We start from the raw sequence: 20,961 nt of genomic DNA, 5'->3' as shown, positions 1-20,961 counted from the left end.
CGTACTCAAAACTAACACTAAGACTAATAATTCTAACCAAGGTTTGGAAGAAACAAATGACGGATTTCCCTTAACAATTATGAATGAAGATTTTAAAAACTTTAATTTTCAAGTTTTTTGAGACTTATTTTTCATCTTGCAAGGTAACAAATTAGACTATGATATGCTTAGCAACTTAATGCTTTTATTTTTCCGCATTAATACCTTTATTCTCTAACCCTTCCTCTTATATAATCCTAATCAATTACCCTCTCATTTGATTAACCACCCCTAAGGCCCTCTCCACGCCCCTCACACTGAAAAACAATTATAAATTACATAATGTTCATAATACGTACAGAGGCTATTTATATTTAACATTAAATGTAAATGTCAAAATCTACTCCAAAAAATACTACGAGACTGCCTATTTTAAGGTTTTACACCTTTTACACTGACAGTAATTATAAACTAAATCAATAATTTTGTAGTACCTCGCAAGTCGCAATTAAGGGTTTTAAATATGACTGCAATCCTAACTCTCAAATTAAAGATGATAATTTTGTACTTTATTTATATCATTGTAAATATCATTATTGAGAGAAGTAACGAGGAGAAATAATAGTTCTGTGCTGATGATATAAGTTGGTTTGTTTTCCCTTCTCCATCATTGCTTTCGTTTTCTGATCCCTCGGGAAAAGATGAATCCATAGTTTCTAACTTTAATGCATCATCTCTCTTTACAGAACAAAATCTTTGTTGTCTAGTTTCTAGTAAAAGTTTTCATCAAGAAATCTTTTTGCTCACAATGAAATCATAGATCTACTTGCTCATCTACTTAAACAAGAATTTTTATATTCCATTCTCCATGCATAGTACCCCTTCCTGTATACGCCCCTAATCTACTTATAAATTCACAATGAAATATCTAATAAACCCTGCTACTTTTAAAGAAGTAAAATGTCGAATACAGGGGATGTTAGTTCCCAAACTAACACTGGGCCCATATCTAACACTGAGTGTTAGATAGGGCCAAATCTGCAGAGTTATCTTTGTCAAGAGTATATATCTTTAAATCCAAGCCGAGTTGAACTACACCATACATTTATAAAAAATGGCTAAAACTATATATTGAAACATTAGGTGTAAATTTTAAACTAATAATAAGGTGTGAGAATCATGGTTTTTGATGGTTCTTGATTTCATTTTCGAACATATCCTTATTTTGAAACAATTACCGGATTTCAGCTCATTTCGCGTTTTCGGAACATATCCTGGTTTTGAGACAATTACCGGAATTCATATCCATGTCAATTTTCCAGTATTCACGCACTTACGTCACAAAACAAGATTTTTTGATAAGGTAAAATATAAACAAAATAGAAAATAAAAACAAACTGTTCTTTTATAATTTAAAAATCATTACAGCATTGAGAGATCAAAGTACCAATATAATTAGTTCTTACAATATAGATTTAACTAGAAATGCGGGAAGCTGTTCGTTTAAATGCTTGAAAATTAATCATCCATTGATTAAATATTAATTTGAATTTTATCGTTTTTCATACACTTTTCAGATAATCTTGCAAGATTATGTTAATCTGCAGATTAAGAAAAAGAGTGGATTAAGTCTTAATCCCGATATCCACCATTCAAAAGTTCCCAGCTCATATTCTCTAATTTAACAGACAAAATGTGGAAACTTAGATTCTAGAAATAATTCAGAAGTTAATTTAGTCTTCATAAGATAATTTTTGTTTTCTGTGATTTATTTTGTAAGTTATGAAAGTGAATTTTGTTTTGAATTAAGGATTATATTTAAAACTTGAAAGTGGGTTTTGTCTCAAAAACGCGACAATGTTTCAAATTCAGGATATGTTCGAAAAATGGAAAACCTAACATTGTCTTGAAAACGGTTAGGAGATTTAATATAAAAAGAACTCCTATTATAATTTTGATTTAAATAAAAAGTTTAAAATTGGGAATTGTTGTCCTCGTCATGTTTAATAAAATGTTGGTTATAGTTTTTATTATAGACTTTTACTCTGGATATGGGCCGGGATCCCAAAAACCCAGTCTTTCAATTTGTGTCCATTTCTAACACTCAGTGTTAGAAATGGGCCAAATGTTAGTTTTGGAACTAATGTCCCCTGAATAAAAAAGTTGTTGTAGATGTCGTCAGCATTAATTGGTATATAGGCCTACCATTGTGTTTTATACTTCAAGTTAAAGATTTCATTCCTTAGTTTCTAAATAGTAGGCAGATAATCCCTTTCCATTACAACCATCTCCATTACACAAGCATACACTTGCCTGCAAATATTTTATTTCAACAAATATAAACATGTGACATATGTTACTTCGCCCTTTTCTAAGGGCTTTCAAAATTAGGATATAGGGTTGAAACAAATCCTAATCTTTAAATTTTACTTACTTTCTGGTTTTTCTTTGAAATCGTAAACAAAGATGATTTAATAACTCAAAACTAGAAAAATAAACTCAATTCCTGACAGAAATATTGTACAGATATTTGAGGGAAGAAGAGGGCTTCAATTATTGATAAAGTTTTCCAATAATACCTTTCATTAACATCTTTGAGCCAACAAAAGAAAAAACAATATTAATCTAATTGTCAAATTTTTTTACGATTTTAGCTTTTCTTGAAGAGTTATGATCGTACATACAAACAAACAGATAGACAAACAGATATTACTTTTTAAAAGATATAGACACGCTGTTCAGAAACTAGGGCTAATCAAGTTCTATGCTAGTAATGGCTCATCTTAGTTTTTTTTTCGTTTAAAATCCCTGCAAGCAGGTGCTGGAGAAAATACGTAAAAATCTTTTTGAAGAAGCGCGTGCAATATTTGTAATCTTCACCTGTAACCCTGATATTATAAATGTTTACCTGGATAATATTTACAGAGTGATGGCTACAAACAACATCCCGATTATGATAGAATCTATCCCTTTGAACCACTGCAGGAGCTCTGGTACACCCTCGACTTACAGCTTAACAACATAATTATTTTCAAAAGACATAAATCTAGAACAATATTGAAATTAAATGTCTGAAAATCAAATTTGAGAAGGAAAAAGTTGTAAAGTACATTTAAAAATTTAATTTCGGGGTTTCGAGTTAATCACGTGTTAGGGCCGGGCTAATGCATAATTAAGAAAATAAAAAATTCAATATTTTGCTGCTTTATCAAGTTAAAGTGTTTGTTAACACAGGTGTAAGATACCAAGCTTATTGCAAGATTGTTTCAAACGGAATTAATCTTTGCTAAATTTTGTAAAATTTATTATTATTTGTACTCTCAATTGCTTTTAAAACAAGAAGAAGTATTTCAAAGTATTTTTCCCAAATTCAAGGTTAAAAACAACCTTAGCTCAACCTAAATCGTAATTCCCAATATCGGTCATTTTATCATTACAATACCTTTATTCAAAACTATTTATAATAATGAATCACTTTTGTTAACTAAATAATGTACAACATTTTATAAATACATATATATACTTCCCATTAAATGCCTAAATACCTTTTATAATTAGTAAGCTAATAAAGTAATATTTTCTGCCACAATTCCCTGTCGGGAATAGCATTTGCATTTGTTAGAAAAATTTAAATTTTCGACCCAACTCCTTCTCCTGTTTTCTATATTTAAACAAAACCATTTGGAGATTAACACATGCATTACTAACATTATTTCAAATTGATGTATGCAACTTACTCTCATAGGAAGCAAACTTGGTTACTGTTGCCAAGCAAGAGAGATAGGATTCATCAGGACATCCCTAGAATATGGATAGAAAAAAGAAAAGCTGTCGTACGGTAGAATAAGTTTAAGAAAAGGAGTAAACGGTTTAGCATAAAAAATATGTTGCATTGATATAAAACAATTTTATGCTAGCTTGGGAACCCAGCTTTGCCTGGAAACTAATTTTTCTCTACATTAGTCAAATTTTTAAACCATTCCCCTGGTTCTACCGAGTTCCCCGATCAAATTTTGAGGCAAATCGGTAATGGGGTTCCTGAGTTAGGATCAGACATACAAAACAAACAAGATTACTAGATTATAACTTTATATATAGATTTAATTGGGCAACGAATGAAACAAATTCACAGGTGCAGGTAATTAAAAATAAAATAGAGACAGTAAAATTCCTCAATTCACAACGGCCCACTAAATCTTTGTCTAAAAAGCGGTATTAGAGATATCTATTTTTTTTACTTTTAAAAAATGACGCAATGTAAATGTAAATGTAAATGAAATGAGATTGAGTCGAGAAACAAAGAAAAAAAAACAGTGTCTGACTGTATGAATATTCTTTTATATTTCAAACCGTTACCATTAGATGTCGCAGAGGTTGCAGATCCGCGCTGGGACAATCTTCACATTGATAACAATACAAGGTTCCTTGAATACCTAAGCAAATAAAAAAAAACTAAATATCCGTGCAGGTCAATATAAAGACCTGACCTGACAAACATCAGACATTACACTACATACAGGGTGTCCCAAAAAAACGATCTTTAAGACATTGTAGCACTCGCCATGGTTCAAAAAATTGTACATTTTTTAAATCTTTGAAAGATTTCCGATCGATTGATTTCAATTAGAGGTATGTAGCACTAAAATTTAGGAAGTATTGACCGTTTGAAGTTTGTCATTTGTAGATATATATGTTACACTTTAGCAAACAATACAAACATCAGACATGACATTGACAACCATCATGCAGTCATAATAACCATAAATAATGGAAACATAAGCTATACAACCATCAAACAACCCACAATACAAAATCAGACATCAACTATGATGAAGACAATAGAAACATCAGGCTTGACAACCATCAAACAATACAAAAGAAATATTGGGCAGACGAAAATACCTCAGACATGAATAATGCAAGTATCATACTAAACAAATATTAATAAACAGAAGACCTATCAATTTATCCATTCTTTCTAAATACAACCCATTTTATTGGCTTAAGAAGCCATTACAAAGACAAACACCGGCATTAGACAGCAAATTACAATCAGTTGTATTGTAATGTTTTTGACAACATTTGTTAGTTCGGTCTTCCCTCTGTCGTTGGCCAAATCCAAAGTTTTAATTAATAAAAAATCGACTGAATGAGTAAATGTGTTTAACTGATTCAGTCCATTAAACGTCCCAGAGCTATATTGGGGATAGCTTTGTTTATCTACTGATTAATTTAATCTGTATTCTATCTCCCGCAGTGCAATTCTTAAATGAAGCGATTGAGCAATGATCTTCAAATTAAAAGTGTCTACAATGGATATCCAGATCAATACTATTTGTCTATCTATCTGTACCACTTTATGTGATCGCTGATAAAAGATTGATAACATTAAACATCGAAGATTAATCTTCATAAAATGTTAGCCCTTTAATTACGAAAAAAAGTGAAATAAGATTCCATCAAAGGTAGTTGAAATCAATGGGAAGTCTTAGGACTTGAAGTTACCTTTAGGAATTATACTTAGTAACAGAGACAACGAAGGAAAGATAATGAGCATGTTTCACTACAGATTGCAGGGTACGGGGGTAAACACTACATAGAGAGTTATTTGATTGATTTGAAGTAGAATCGTCTGTTGATATCTACTGTCTATCTACATGGTTTTAAACTATTGAACTCTAATCCTAAGCCCTGCAGATTATATTTTTCTGTCTCCAGGTGTTGCGGGTTCCAGCCAGAAACTAAATACTCTCTTAACTCAATTCCAAGATTGATAGAACACGCAATGTTACTGAGGGGAGGGAGGTTTGGAACACTGTTTACTACTCTCCTCCCCCCCCCCCCCCCCCGCCTTGGAATTTGAATTTACTTCAGCAGGAAACTTTACCAACAAATATTGCAGGTTTTAAAACTGGCTTAAAACATTTTATAATTTTCCCGAACTCAAATATTGTTTTACCATTTTATCTAAAGGGCATCTATCGAACCCCAAACAATTAAAACAAATGTCACAATTTTGAATATGATTCATGATGTTATATTTATAAACAAACACTATCTTCAACTTCTTGTGTATGTATGTATCTTATGTAAATTAACCATTCTAAACCAAACGTATGACCACTATAAAATTGTCGAATTATGATAAAATAAAATTTTGATGAATATAGAGGATCAGCTAACACTGCAGTACCTAAAAATACATGAATCTATTATGCTTGAATACTTCATAAATATTATGCATAATATTGGTTTAATGGATAGTAGAGATAAATATTTTTATATTTAAGAATTTTTGGATCTTTTTGTTTAAGATTAAGACAAGATTTAGCAATAGCACTAAAGAAGTACGTACATTTTACATTCTATCCTCATTTATAGAGTAAACACAGCTGATTAAATTTTTGAAATACATGGGTTGCAATATGGCAACTGATAAGTAAAACTCTAAATTGATGTGAAAATAAATTCAGCTTTTTACTCGGTGACTAACGAAACGAATAAAGGATTCACCGACAAAGGGTCAAACGACATCAAACGACACAGGGTCAAACGACACAGGGTCAAACGACAAGGGGTCAAAAACGCGACAAAGGGTCAAACGACACAGGGTCAAACGACAAAGAGTCAAAAAATGCGACAAAAGGGCAATTTTTTTTTTATTTTGACGGTTAGTATTTTTTATTATTATTTAGGGTTAGGTTAGGTACACTCTGGGCCGAGCGCTGCGCCTAGAACAGGCTGAGGAGCCGAGCGCTGCGGCCACGGGTTAGGTTAGTTAAGACACTTTCTGGCCCGAGCGCAGCGGCTAGGACAGGCTAGGGGGCCGAGCGCTATGGCCACATGGTCAATTATATCCATTTATTTATTATTATTTAGGGTTAGGTTAGGTTAAGACACTTTCTTGGCCGAGCGCTGCGGCCACGGGTTAGGTTAGGTTAAGACAATTTCTGGGCCGAGCGCTGCGGCTAGGACAGGCTAGGGGGCCGAGCGCTGCGGCAACATGGTCAATTATATTGCCAACCCGACCATTATGGAAGCCAGAATCAGACTAAAGTTTTAAATCTTCAAAAAAGTTTGGCGTATTTTTGTGATTAAAATTGCGAGTTTCCTATGATTCAAATCAAAAAATATTTTTATCATTTTGACCTTTTGTCGTTTGACCCTTTGTCGCACTTTTGACCCTTTGTCGTTTGACCCAGTGTCGTTTGACCCTGTGTCGTTTGACCCTGTGTCGTTTGACCCTGTGTCGTTTGACCCTTTGTCGTTTGACCCTGGGTCGTTTGACCCTTTGTCGGTGAATCGAATAAAGGAAATGCTCTAAATCGTTTGTGCAAATATTCAATGTGGTTAATCTAACGTAGCTTGCGAAAGCAAATAAGATTAATACGGATCGATTCAACTTAATTTTCTAACTACTTTATCCAGAAAATCAAAAAGTGAAACAAATTTTATCTATTCAACTCATTTAAGCGATCAAAAGTCTTTTGATACGAATACAAATATCTGATTTTAGATCTCATGAATTTAAATCATTTTTTATGACAGTTATTTAAGTTTTAGTTTAGTCATTAATTCATTACCAATCCAGAAACTAATCATTTACAACTTAAAACAGTAAACTGTTTTCGACCTTAAAGGGATTGATAACTATAGGTTTTAATATCTGAATGATTTGTTTGATATTAAATTGGGTTTTTTACGATCCGAGTCGTATGTTGCAACTTTCTAAATTTGCATGGACTCTACGTCATTCGGTTCACGACGTTTTTAAAATTTTTCTCCTTATAGACGCAACAAATAGAAGTAAGATTAGTAGCGATCAAAAGCGATTTTTTTCGCTGTAAACCTATATCCCCTTTCATTTTTTCGCGAACACTCCCTTTAATAATTGAAAACTTTATAGATCGACAAATATTTGCTCCTCTGTGTAGAAAAATATTTAAGATTTCATAAAAAAAAACAACGCACTTGGTCCTCCTGTTAGCTGGTGTTAGGGAGATCCTGCCAATTCAGAGAGCCATGGAAGGAAGGGAGATCACACCACACCATTTTTCGTCCGACCACAAAAAAAACGTCACAAAACAAAATTAACTTTTCGGCATAGCCCTCACCATTATAAGTTTGCTAAAAGAAATTGTTTTCAGGTTAATTTTCACAAAACTATATGTAAAGGATTTGAGTCTTTGTCACAAACTCAAATTTTCGAATTTCTATATCTTTGCAACCTCATTATGTGAACCTTTTATATTTCAAGCTTAGACTAGTTCATTTATTAGAATTCAGGGTTTGAAATATTTAAGGTCTACATTATTGGAATTGCAACGATATTGGGATTAGAACATCAGAGTTTGTGGCAAAGACTCAATTCCTTTTCTGAAAATCAAGGAAAATACATGAAATTCAGATTGCGGCTCTAAATATTAATCACAGTACATTATTAAATGAATAGGAAAAATATGAAAAAAAGATAATATTTAATACCTTAGCAGGGAAATATTTTGATTGCCTTACTGGTGTACAAATTAGAGTGAAGACGACAAAAACATTAAAATTTTGTTTATTTTTTACATTTCACGGTCGATAAAATAGATGGGAAAAATAAAAAAAGTGTTATCATTGCTTTACTATAACGGTTGAAATATATGTTATTTTCTTCCTGAAAATAACTTTTAGTATTCAGAATGATTACTTGAAACTCAAAATTGATTGTCAAAAAATATATTTTCTTAATTTAATGTCATGATTTAATAAGCATTTAGGCCATAATTCGCTTTGTTCATTAGAATCTACAACTAATAAACAACAGTTTTTCAATTGTAACGAGATTGAAGACTGAGCATGCTTTAAGGGATTTGAAAATATAAATCTCGATGATTTCTGTTGTGCCAACTGCCTCATATAAGACGTTCTTCTTAAAAAAGAATAAAATATTCAAAACAATTCAAAATTCGAATTAGATGAATGCCGAGAAGTTGATTTTCTGTGGTAGAACGAAAAAAGGTGTGGTCTGCCTTCCCTCTCTCGCCATGGTCTCTCGTGATTGGCCTGATTTAGCATAAGAGACGTTAGGTCTACAAACAATTAGACCACCTGGCGCGGAATGGTCTGTTTCTGTTTTAGAATTTAAATTATTTTCACTACAAGAATATCTATTTTAATGGTGAAACGGGTGAGCCAATTGAAATTTTACGAGGACAAATCAATATACACATTTTTACAGTACACGCTTTTAAAAAAGAATAAAATAAGTTCTACATCAGTTTCTTAAGTTATATTAATTAAATTTAATCAATTTAATTGATAGTCATTTTAAGATTTAAACTTATAAAGTCCAAGGTCTTCATTTGTTTATGTGAAGTCTTGCAAAATGGAACCAGATCTTAAAGAAATATTCCTTTGTAAATTATTTTCTTTTGAATATTTCTTTCTTCCATTCCCTGGAATTTTGAAGTTTATCAAATTTTGATATTATTTGCACGATATAAAATTCTCTATGTTTTTAACATTTCTTTGTTCAAAAGTTTCATTTTTAGAAATACTTTTTACAAACAATATATCTATATTGTGCTTCAAAATTTACTGTTGTTAGTCACTGTCAGAACGTTTTAGTAAAAGGTTAAAAGCACGTATATAAAATCTGTCTTTTAGTCATAATTCATTCCTTATATCCGGTGCAAAAAGACCAGAAACAAAACAGAAGACGCTGCAACGACATGTACTGTATGGTGCAGTGTATGTATATTCAATTCACTACATAAATTGCCCGTTTACTGCATGAACTGTAAAGAATGAAGTTTAGATGGTACATCATCAACATTTTGAAATTGAAAATATTATAGATTTGTAAGTTTTTTTTTCTTCAGTATGTTTGTTATAAATTAGGGTAAAGTGAGAAAAAAATCTGATTTAAAAATTGAAATTTTATAAAATCTAAAATTATCTATTTCCTTCTAGATCCGTGGCGTGACAGTATAAAGTTTAAATCCCGGCACAAAGTACAGATATCACGCTGTGGAATTAGCTATGACTGTTAGCAGCTCAATCTAACATGTTCAGAACACGTTATCTACCCATGTAAACTATTCATCATGCCCAGGAAATTGTAATTTTTGGCTTCGGTTCAAATGCAGTCGATGTAATTTTTCGGAATAATTTTTGAAAACAATCTTATCTTTCTAATTATTCCAGAACAATTATGTAATTTTTTTACCGTATACGTTATATCACTTTGCTTCTAAATATGTGGAAGTAATATAAACAAATCCACACAAAAAAAGTTAGAATAAAAACAACTTTTATCATACTGTTATTTGGACAATTGTGTATAAATTTAACGTAAAGGGTTACCCACACAGGATGATACGAATTTGTACTGTTTGTTTCCTGATATTCCTGATTCCCTGGAGGTATGTACACTTCTTTCTTCTTTTGTCAAATAAACCATTTAAAGACGACATTTAAGGCAAAAGACGTAATTTAAACTTGGAATCGTCATATTTGAAAAGATTTAAGTCGTCTTTGCACTCTCATCTCTTTTGTAGTAGGAATTTTGTAATAATATTATAAAGAACCTTATTAAAGAAGAGGACTGTAATATGATTGATCGTTTAGTCTTATTTTTCTATTATCATTTTCACCAACACAAATAGTTAATATCAATATTACATGGAGAAAAAAATATAAATCATCCTCTCTGAAAAGGGTTGATGAACCTATAATCAGTATTTTTTTAAAGAATTCATTCAACCAACTAAGGGAATTGAATTTACTCCTGCATTAATTAATTTTCAAAATTAACTTTCAAAGTTAAATTTTAAGTGTTGCGTTATCAATTTTCATCCGTAAAGGGGACACAGTTCCCAAAAGCAAAACATCAAAATCCATGATTTCAGAGGTCCATAGTCTACAAACTAAATAAAGTATCACATATATATATATATAAATTTGTTTATATCTAATTTTTGTAAATATAATATATGTTAAGTATGATGAAATAATCCAGGGCTGAATACTATGTCCTTTTTTGACCATTTTTTGAGACCCCGAGTTATAGTTTAACTAAAGGATATGTTCAAAACAATTGAATAAGTTCTGTATAAAGTCTAATATTTTATCTTGACTCTATTAATGAATTGGAAAACAGTATCCCTGGAGCAACTCACACATTCGATGTGTGGCTCCCATGCAGAACGGATCTAAATTTAGATAGAAGGATGTTTCTAAGAATGTTCTTCCTACTTACGGGATTATCTTTTGTTATATCTGCACCTGTACAGGTGTGTACCGTACCTTTAATAGTTAATGAAGTTACATTTTTCAAAAAGCTGCTATAGGATTTGAGTCTTTGCCACACATTCAGTTTTGTAAAACCTATATCTTTGCAACCTTATGATGTAAACCTTTGATATTTCAAACTTACATTATTTGATCTAACAGAATTCAAAGTTTGAAATATTCAAGGTCTACGACATTGGGTTGCAACGATATTGAATTTAGAAAATCAGAGTTTGTGGCAAAAAATCATTTTGAAATTTCTTTTTAAAAATCATTGTTTAACGTTGAACACCTGTGACCAACAAAACGAGCTTAAACAACTTTTCTTTAAAACCGTATTATTAAATGTGATTTTCTTTATAACCGTATTATTAAATATGATTTTCTTTAAAACCGTATAATTAAATATGATTTTCTTCTTCAGATGAACGCTAGAGAAAAAACAAGAATATTATCAATGAGGGACTTAAGGGACAATCCAACACCAGAAACTGAGCTGCTGAACTCAACATCGGAGGAGAATTCTCTGAGAAACCTAAGCACAGATTTTGAGACTAAAAGTCTGTCCAGTCGAAACACAGGCCTGTCGAATTCTGTTAAGATACAGGATGAATTTATAGCAAGGTTAACTGAGGACTCTGGAACACAATTATTGGAACAGGAGCATGAAGTGTCAAAGTTTAAGGTACTATTTTTTATTAAATGATCTTAACATATTCATGATGATTTAACTTGTTAATATTAGAGGAGATTAGAGGAGTATCTGACTCAATATCCTGAAGATGAAAGGGAACAGCAGAGATCAAGATTGATCCTTCTTTTATACACGCTTAGATTAAACCTCACGCGAGAACTTATAAATAGAAGGTTAATATCATCATTTCAAATAGTTTAGTGATTGCGCGTTTTACGGAGTTTATTACTAGAAATAACCCATTAAATCAAAAAAACATTAATTTTAAACTTTAACCGATTCAGCTCGATAACTTTGTGACACTCTTTTTTTTAGGACTGCGGAAAGGGATAGAAGAGCTAGACTCCTATAATTACAAAAATGCTTTAGTGTACTCTACGTGCAAAAGAAAATTCTGGAGTATATTTAGAAGTGTATCTTGGAGTATACCATGGAGTATACCTTGAAGTATACTTTGGAACATACCTTGGAACATACCTTGGAATATACCTTCGAACATACCTTGGAATACACCTTGGAATATACCTTTGAATATACTTTGGAAATACCTTGGAATCTGGAGTACATTTTGAAGTGTATTCAGAAGCAACCCCGACAGTATTATTATTTATTATTTATACGAGGTGAAGAATTCAGTTAAATGTATTTAAAAGATCTCTATCGAAATAAATAAAAAATATTCATTTGAATATAGCTTAGTAAAGTATACAAGGATAATATTGAATATAATTGGGGAATTGGATTAAGATAGTGGAGTGATTGCAATCTTCCTTGTAATGTAAAGATTTGCAGGGTTTCTTATAGATAATAAATAATAGTATTAGAATCTAATAGCTTTATATACGTCTTAAAAAGGAAAGCGTAAATTAGCAAATCATTTCTCAAGGCTACAAAGCTATATATATTGAGAAACTCAATAAAATGTCATTTTTTATTATTATTCATTATATGTAAACCTTTATTTAATAATTCATACCTTTTTCTATGCATTTAAAGGAATTGAGTTTTTTTCCACAAACCCTAATATTCTAATACTTATATCTTTGTAACCCGATGTTGCAGACCTTTGACATTTCAAACTATAAAATCTCTTGGATTGAATATTCTCAGTTTGAAACATCAAAGGTTTACACCATCAGGTCGCAAAGGCTTAGACAATTTGAGTTTGGGGCAAAAACTTCTTTATTCCTTTACTCAAAAGGCAGTTACTAGATTGAAAAATGTAAATAAAAAACACGAGAAATTTCTTATTTGTTTGAACCGGTGAAGTTTTTAACATATTTTTCTTTTCTTTTCCACTATAATTCTAGCCAATTTACAAAAGCAATATTGGAAAAGGCTAGAAAAATATTTCTGCTTATATTTATTTGTATGTCTACTAGACTTTTCTTTTGGATCAGATTATTGTTTGGAATAGTACAATATCTTCAAATGCACATTTTGTTGTATGCATGGTCAGTGATGTCGAGATCTTTTTTCAGATTAATATGTCAAGTGGAGTATGAAAATCCAAAATCTTTGTAAAAATGTCCAAACTTAATCCTTGACCAGGTTCATAGGTATTTTTTATTCCATGTAATGCAGCCACATCAAAATGTTAGACAAATAAGTAGAGAAGTATAATCAATAATCAATAATCATACATATGAAAACAGCCGGGAAAAAAGCTATTAAATGAAAATTTCATAAATTTATATATAAAACGTATAGCCAGGCCAAAAAAATGTGAAAAATACACTTAATGGTTTACACGTGGAAATATATATTCCTAAATGAAATCTAAATCACAAAGATCTATAGAAAGCATGTTCAGAATTCACAGAATACAAGATCGTAACACGAAGAGAGTTTATTCCCAATATGGATGTCGCTAAGTATAAAAGCTACATAACATAATCATGGAAGCTATAACATAGTAAAAATATGTAATCTTAAAGGAGCCACTAGTAAAATATTCGGTGGGAACAGCCTGAGTGATGGCTGCTTTTAGGGTTTGAGTAATATCATAGTTTTGGAGTTGCTCCCGTGGTTTTGGAGTGAAATATCCCTGTTTTAAAAACCATAGCTGTTCAATTACGAAAAGTTTGCATGTGTTAATATTATTCAATCTATTGCCCCCTTCTCCAACCTCCTTCAAACTTTAAACCTCCTGGATGACCGTCTCTCTCGACCCCTTGAAGTCTAAGGCCAATCAATTAAAGACAGCCGTTTATGGCTTGATTGGTCTAGCAGTCCTGATACAAATCATTTTATGTCATATGAAAATAAAAATGTATGATTGTAATATTTTGCTACCATAGCAAAAGCGAATAATAATAAATAGTAATTTGTTCTACAGGGTGTCTCAAAAAAAACTGTGCAGTAGGGGTATTAGTAACTGAAGAAACAATTTTCGTTCAATTTTTACGATCAAGGTGTCATTCGAAAGCTCTATATTTCAGTTATTTCATGATGTGAAATTTTTCTTTCTAGGCCTCATACTTTTTTGTTACAACCAATTATTTGAGCATAAGTCGAAAATCGATTTCCCGGATTTTTCAATTTTTCTAAAATTGAAAAATCCGGAAAATCGATTTTCGACTTATGCTCAAATAATTGGTTGTAACAAAAAAAAGTATGAGGCCTAGAAAGAAAAATTTCACATCATGAAATAACTGAAATATAGAGCTTTCGAATGACACCTTGATCGTAAAAATTGAACGAAAATTGTTTCTTCAGTTACTAATACCCCTACTGCACAGTTTTTTTTGAGACACCCTGTATATTTTATTAAGCTAAATTGTCTAATTTCTGAATTTTTAAATAAATCTTTGGCTTGACCAAATTTAACAAAGAAAGTAGTCTAAAAATGTCTAATAACTATTTACAACTACTTCTCAAGTTAAGAGAATCTTACGTTACCAAGGATTCCCAAAGTCAATTTTAACCTCCCTCCCCCCTACATTGTGTTAACCTCTCTCCACCCTCCTCTGTTGTAACTTCCCTCCACCCTCCTCTGTTTAAACCTCCCTCAATCCTCCTCTGTTTAAACTTTTCTCAACCCTCTTCAGTTCAAACCTCCCTCAACCCTCCTCAGTTCAAACCTCCCTCAACCCTCCTCTGTTCAAACCTCACTCAACCCTTCTCTGTTTAAACATCTCTCAACCCTCCTCTGTTCAAACCTCCCTCAACCCTCCTCAGTTCAAACCTCCCTCAACCCTCTTCTGTTCAAACACCCCTCAACCCTCCTCTGTTTAAACCTCCCTCATCCCTCCTCTGTTTAAACCTCTTTCAACCCTCAACCCTCTGTTCAAACCTCCCTCCCTCCTCTGTTTAAACCTCTCTCAACCCTCCTCTGTTTAAACCTCCCTCAACCCTCCTCTGTTTAAACCTCTCTCAACCCTCCTCTGTTTAAACCTCCCTCAACCCTCCTCAGTTTAAACCTCTCTCAACCCTCCTCTTTTTAAACCTCCTTCAACCCTCCTCAGTTCAAACCTCCCTCAACCCTCCTCTGTTTAAACCTCCCTCAACCCTCCTCAGTTCAAACCTCCCTCAACCCTCCTCAGTTCAAACCTCCCTCAACCCTCCTCTGTTTAAACCTCCCTCAACCCTCCTCAATTCAAACCTCCCTCAACCCTCCTCAGTTCAAACCTCCCTCAACCCTCCTCTGTTTAAACCTCTCTCAACCCTCCTCAGTTCAAACATCCCTCAACCCTCCTCTGTTCAAACCTCTCTCCACCCTCCTCTGTTGTAACTTCCCTCCACCCTCCTCTGTTTAAATCTCCCTCAATCCTCCTCTGTTTAAACTTTCCTCAACCCTCCTCAGTTCAAACCTCCTTCAACCCTCCTCAGTTCAAACCTCTCTCAACCCTCCTCTGTTCAAACCTCCCTCAACCCTTCTCTGTTTAAACCTCTCTCAACCCTCCTCTGTTCAAACCTCCCTCAACCCTCCTCAGTTCAAACCTCCTTCAACCCTCTTCTGTTCAAACCTCCCTCAACCCTCCTCTGTTTAAACCTCCCTCATCCCTCCTCTGTTTAAACCTCTTTCAACCCTCATTGTAACCTCTATCCACCCTCCTTGTATCCCCCTCCTATGTTAACATCCCATCCTGTCGGTAAAGTAGGGTTATCCTGACAACTTTGGCCCATGTGAAAACTGATTATCCTACTGATGGAAGAAGAAAAAGTTTTCACATACAAATCTGATTTATGATTATGATGCTGAACAATAGAGAATGAAAATATACCTATGCTCGGAATTTCTTTGTCCTTAAGAAATTGTTTTTTAAGTAATAAGTATTAAGTTAGTGCACCATATTTTTTTAAAGGAATTGAGTCTTTGCCACAAACTCGTATTTTCTAATCCCTATATCTTTGGATTCCAACGTCGTAAACCTTTGACATTTCAAACTATGACTTCTATTAGATCAAATAATATAAGTTTGAAATATTAAAGGTTCCCGACATTGGGTTCCAAAGATATAGGGATTAGAAAATCAGAGTTTGTGGCAAAGACAAAATTCCTTTATCAGAATCGAATTTGTTGTATTTCGAACCCCCCCCCCCCCCCCCATGGCAGGGGAGGGGCGAGTGTAATATTTTTACGGTTACAGTGTTAAGGTTTGGCCTGCTATAGTACAAACGTATTGCTTTCATATACTAACAATACACCCACTCGTACATTATACATGTGTCTTATGTACCTCTATGGAATCTGTGCTTGATTTAAAAGAATAGACGTGGCAAATTTAAAAACACCTCTCTTAATCATATTTTTGTGGAATGTTCTTGTTAAAAGCAGGATAGTACATGTATTGGCAACCTTTGAATCAAGATTTTGTGGAATTAAACATGTTTCTAGTTTTTGTACTAATCTCATTTTCAATCTATAGACATTAGTTTGACAGAAGCAAGGACAAATTAAAAGTGTCTACACTTTGATTCATAAAATAAGATTCAGTTCGCTTAGAAATATTGTCAAATATCATTTATTTTGAGACATCTCTAGAGTTGGACAGCTAGAGGTAGAAGCCTTTAGATAAGGAAGCAACACATTTTATTAAGGCATTAAAAATTGTTTGAAAGGCTGAGAATTCTTGACAATTCTTCACCATTTTTATGGGATTTTTTAAGTGTTTCTAAATCTTTTGTGTTTATATTGAAGGTGTAACTAATGAACTTAGATATTTACAGCCCTGGTAAAGGAAGAACCAGAATTAGATCGAATTACCTTATCTCTAAGCCAGGTCTCTGTTCACATCTTCTTCTCCTAAACTCCCAACCTGTACTAGATTTTGGCTGAAGAATAAAGGAGAGATTTTTCCTCTACTTAGACCTGATGGTCCTCCCATATACTCTTAAGGAGTTGTAATCCTGTTCTACCTAGCTAAATATTGAATTTGTTTGAAACAATGATAAATATCTTTAATCTATGAGAAATATTACACTTTCTTCAGCACAATGATTCCCTCAGATTTGAAATTTGGTAATAAAGGTGACTGCAGATGTTTCAGCCGTCCAGTTCTAATGATATAATCACCATTATCATCTATATTAAAAACAAAACCAAGCATGAAAAATACAAAAAATTTGTTGTTTGGTGTTTAAAAAATAGATATCAAATCTTGATTCAAGATATGAAAAGGGAAAATTTTCAAAATGTCACTGCAAAAAAGTTTATGATGGTTCCGTTGTTAAAATGTTGTTCATCGTAATTTTCAAGAAATGTTTCTAATCGTTGAGAAGAAGGTATTTTTAGAACAAAATATTATAAAATATTAATATTTCTACATACTTTTATAGTTTAACGGTCACACAGTGGTATAACATATTGTAAGGAGCAGAGTGAAACGTTGTAAAGGATCGAACAAAGTCTAACTTTCTAATCCCTATCATTGGAACCCAATCATGGTCTGAGATATTTCAAACTATAAATTTTTGTTAAATCAAATAATATATTTTTTTTAAATATTTAAGGCTTACACCATCAGGTTGCAAATATACAGGGATTACAAAATTTGAGTTTGTGACTCAATTTCTTTAAGACTTACACAATGCATAGTTTTTTTGAATTTTAAAAGTTCATAAAATGAAATACAAATTATTTTCAAATTTTGTTATCCAAACGTTCCGAAAAGATTAATTCTTATCAAGCATTTAGTGCGAATGCTGCATATTTTCATATATCCTCTCTCGGCTTTATAGGTTGGGTTCTATTAGAGTCGATATAATAAACAATCATCATCACACTATTATAATCTTTTTTTATAATTTTCTTGTAGACTTTTTACTCAATCAACTTCCAGACTTTGCTATTTTAGACAAACGTATCTATGAAAAAGCAACATAAAAATATTACTTGGAAATAATTTGCGGCGTTAAACATTGGGAATCCGATTTTAGCAATGCTTGCTTATAAAACAATAATCACAGAATAGACCTAATTATTGGAGATATGAATGATTTCGTTCAGACTAAGATATTTTTATGGTTTTATAAATTGAATTTTAAACAAAATTCTTAATATCTCTGGTATTTTCTAGAGCAAAAAAATGGCAAACCACATTTTGGAAATGGCAGGATTAGAGCTAATTTGTAATCATATTTTTATTAAAAATATTGCTAAAATCAGGTTACCTATAATACATGACGCAAGCTAATCCCAGAGTCAAAGACGACTTTGAAGTTATTAATCAGTTTATGTTATTCCGGGTTATTTAGAATATCACTGTAATTTATTCATAAAACCACCTACTGAGAATATATTCTTTTATCCCACCTAATATTGATACCAGAGTATTCAATCTGCGAAGTGGACGTTTTCTATTCCCTTTCCTGTAATAAATCAACTTTTACTCAAGCTGTAGTCTACGGATAGGTAGCAAAATGTTTTTAGAAAGACCGATGGATTGATTGATATTAAATTATTGAAGATTTGGAAATAACAAACTAAAAATATATAGGTAGACGAAAGAGATGTTATTTAAATGTAAAAAAAAATTTACCGTCGCACAAAATTGCATTTTAATTAAAACTTGTTGTTGCTAGTGTTTGCGAGCTTTTTTTCTTTGTACTTTTATTAACAAACAAAATTTACTTTCAGATTTGTTTTTTTCAGTAAATGTTCAAAAGACGAAGAAAAAAGAATTGAACGTTAAGTATCACAATAGAGTCATTTTTAGAATTTTGTCTTTTTTAGAACAAACTTGGAACAAGCCAATAATAAAGATTAAAAAAATATGTATTTTTGTACTTATATATAATACAAATAAATAATGATATGTAAATACATACACCCTAAAATATTTATAAATATTCGTATTCCAGAATGATTTAATTAATTGATTTCCGCTTAAAAAAACTTTTCGATCTGGCATTTCATTAAGTTATATGCGTGATCTCTTGTTCTCTTCTTCTTATATAAATATAAATATATTACTGGTCTTTCAGGGAGCTCCGCGCCCCCTTTCCTTTTACAAAATTTAGCTTTAAATTCTTAAAGTCGCCATTTTTATCTTTCTCTAATTTTCGCGGATTTGTCTGTTTAAATTGGTGCATTTTCAAAAATTTGTCAACTTCGACCAGAGAGTGAGAGAGAGATTTTATTCCTTTGTTCATCTACAGCGTTTCACTCTTCTGTTTAATTACATATTATCACATAGAGTCAGCCTGCTTATAAACATTCTCATCAATTTTTAAGACAGGGTTGACTTTGAAGTGTCACAACGTCTTGGGCCTAGATTTTACCGCTCTAACTCACTTATCCTTTTCTTTAGCCCTTTCCATGTACATTTTAGCACTTTAAAGCACTTATTGTTAGCTTCGGTTTTTAAGAAGTAGTTGGCAAAGAAATTGAGTCTTTGCCACAAATTCTGCTTTTCTAAATCCTATATCTTCGGATTCCAATGTCGTAGACCTTAGATATTTCAAACTATGAATTCTGTTAGATCAAATAATATAAGTTTGAAATATCAAAGATTTACGACATTGAATTCCAAAGATATAGGGATTATAAAATAAGAGTTTGTGGCAAAGACTCAATTCCTTTTCTCGATTTTTGCTTGAGAGCTTGATACCTTTAAATTACAGTGATATGTTGCCTCTGTATTGTCTTTAGAAATATGAACGGTATGCGACTTCATGGGTTGCAAAGATTTAGGGGTTAAAAAATCAGAGTCTGTGAAAACAAAACTCAATTCCTTTATCTTATGTTGGGCACAGGAACAAAGAAAGGAAACTAGAGTTGGGTGCTTGCAGCTAATTATAAATGGTCTTCTACATCTTTTAGCCAATATAATTTCATGGATAAAAAACTTAAAGTGTTAACCTAAATTGTTTGAAAATGGACTATTACCTATATGATATGGAATGTTACCTTAAAAGAACTGATTTTCTGGTTTTCTCAGTTTTTTGTATGTCTCCCATAGTAGGATTTGAGTTGGTAATCTGACAGTCCAAGGATAAGCCTGTATATGAATAATACCGGAGAAAGGTTGCTATTGTGTGCTGGTGAAAGGATAGACAGTGCTTTTATCCTAGACTGATATTATCATACTCACGTACTAATGTCAATCCTATTCAATACAAAAAAGCAAAGCTTTGTGAAGAAAAGCTATATATTTACCACTACACAACTATAGATTAAGTTTAAGTTTATCATTTGTACGTCCGTACAATCTGGCATTAGAATTGTTTAAGAATAACACCTACATTATTGAACGAATTGGGTTTACAATATTTATCAAGCTTTCTTGTTTAGTAAAGCTATATTTTCTTTAATTTTCCCAAACATTGCTCAGATAAATCATTCTTTTTGCTCCAAGTGAGTGAGAAGAGAACGGGTTCATTTATAACCTTTGTCTAGTTATCTGTTCATTTTCTCCTTTCAGAGTACAAATGATTTAACATTTATTTTTACATATAAAATCATAGATACATATTTTGGGGATTATGAAGATTTTTTGTTTTTCAGCTTCTAGAGTATAAAACCTCAAGTACTAATTAAAAAATTTGTGAAAACATTTAATGTGTTG

General features: G+C 32.2%; 2 protein-coding genes across 2 annotated transcripts; one reads left to right on the top strand and one right to left on the bottom strand.

Annotated features, from left to right (window-relative positions):
- Nucleotides 1-533: 533 nt before the first annotated feature.
- Nucleotides 534-5,797, bottom strand: LOC111706069 (uncharacterized). The gene is made up of 6 exons (XM_023478862.1): nucleotides 5,485-5,797; nucleotides 4,336-4,412; nucleotides 3,717-3,780; nucleotides 2,888-2,991; nucleotides 2,221-2,292; nucleotides 534-717 (listed from the first exon to the last, which is right to left on the bottom strand). Exons 1-6 carry the CDS (start codon nucleotides 5,534-5,536, stop codon nucleotides 553-555), a joined length of 534 nt encoding a protein of 177 aa, XP_023334630.1. The 5' UTR covers nucleotides 5,537-5,797; the 3' UTR covers nucleotides 534-552.
- A 5,312-nt stretch (nucleotides 5,798-11,109) lies between these two features.
- Nucleotides 11,110-12,902, top strand: LOC111706226 (uncharacterized). The gene is made up of 4 exons (XM_023479081.1): nucleotides 11,110-11,258; nucleotides 11,681-11,941; nucleotides 12,002-12,123; nucleotides 12,266-12,902. The coding sequence occupies exons 1-4, from the start codon at nucleotides 11,196-11,198 to the stop codon at nucleotides 12,300-12,302; spliced, it is 483 nt and encodes a 160-aa protein (XP_023334849.1). The 5' UTR covers nucleotides 11,110-11,195; the 3' UTR covers nucleotides 12,303-12,902.
- The last annotated feature ends 8,059 nt before the right edge of the window (nucleotides 12,903-20,961 follow it).

The sequence above is a fragment of the Eurytemora carolleeae genome, unplaced genomic scaffold (assembly GCF_000591075.1).
Source record: "Eurytemora carolleeae unplaced genomic scaffold, Eaff_2.0 scaffold63, whole genome shotgun sequence".
NCBI lineage: Eukaryota > Metazoa > Arthropoda > Copepoda > Calanoida > Temoridae > Eurytemora > Eurytemora carolleeae.
The sequence above is the reverse complement of the archived record's forward strand: the minus strand, read 5'-3'. Positions and strand labels throughout refer to the sequence as shown.

Bases quoted from the DNA above. Each gene is read 5' to 3' on its own strand.
- LOC111706226 (XM_023479081.1), top strand. From the start codon at position 11,196: ATGTTTCTAAGAATGTTCTTCCTACTTACGGGATTATCTTTTGTTATA. The intron at 11,259-11,680 runs GTGTGTACCGTA...TTTCTTCTTCAG, and splicing joins TTATATCTGCACCTGTACAG to ATGAACGCTAGAGAAAAAAC. The intron at 12,124-12,265 runs GTTAATATCATC...TCTTTTTTTTAG, and splicing joins CGAGAACTTATAAATAGAAG to GACTGCGGAAAGGGATAGAA.
- LOC111706069 (XM_023478862.1), bottom strand. From the start codon at position 5,536: ATGCTCATTATCTTTCCTTCGTTGTCTCTGTTACTAAGTATAATTCCT. The intron at 2,992-3,716 runs GTAAGTTGCATA...TATGTTGTTAAG, and splicing joins CAAGTTTGCTTCCTATGAGA to CTGTAAGTCGAGGGTGTACC. The intron at 718-2,220 runs GAATGAAATCTT...TGTTCTGTAAAG, and splicing joins CCTACTATTTAGAAACTAAG to AGAGATGATGCATTAAAGTT.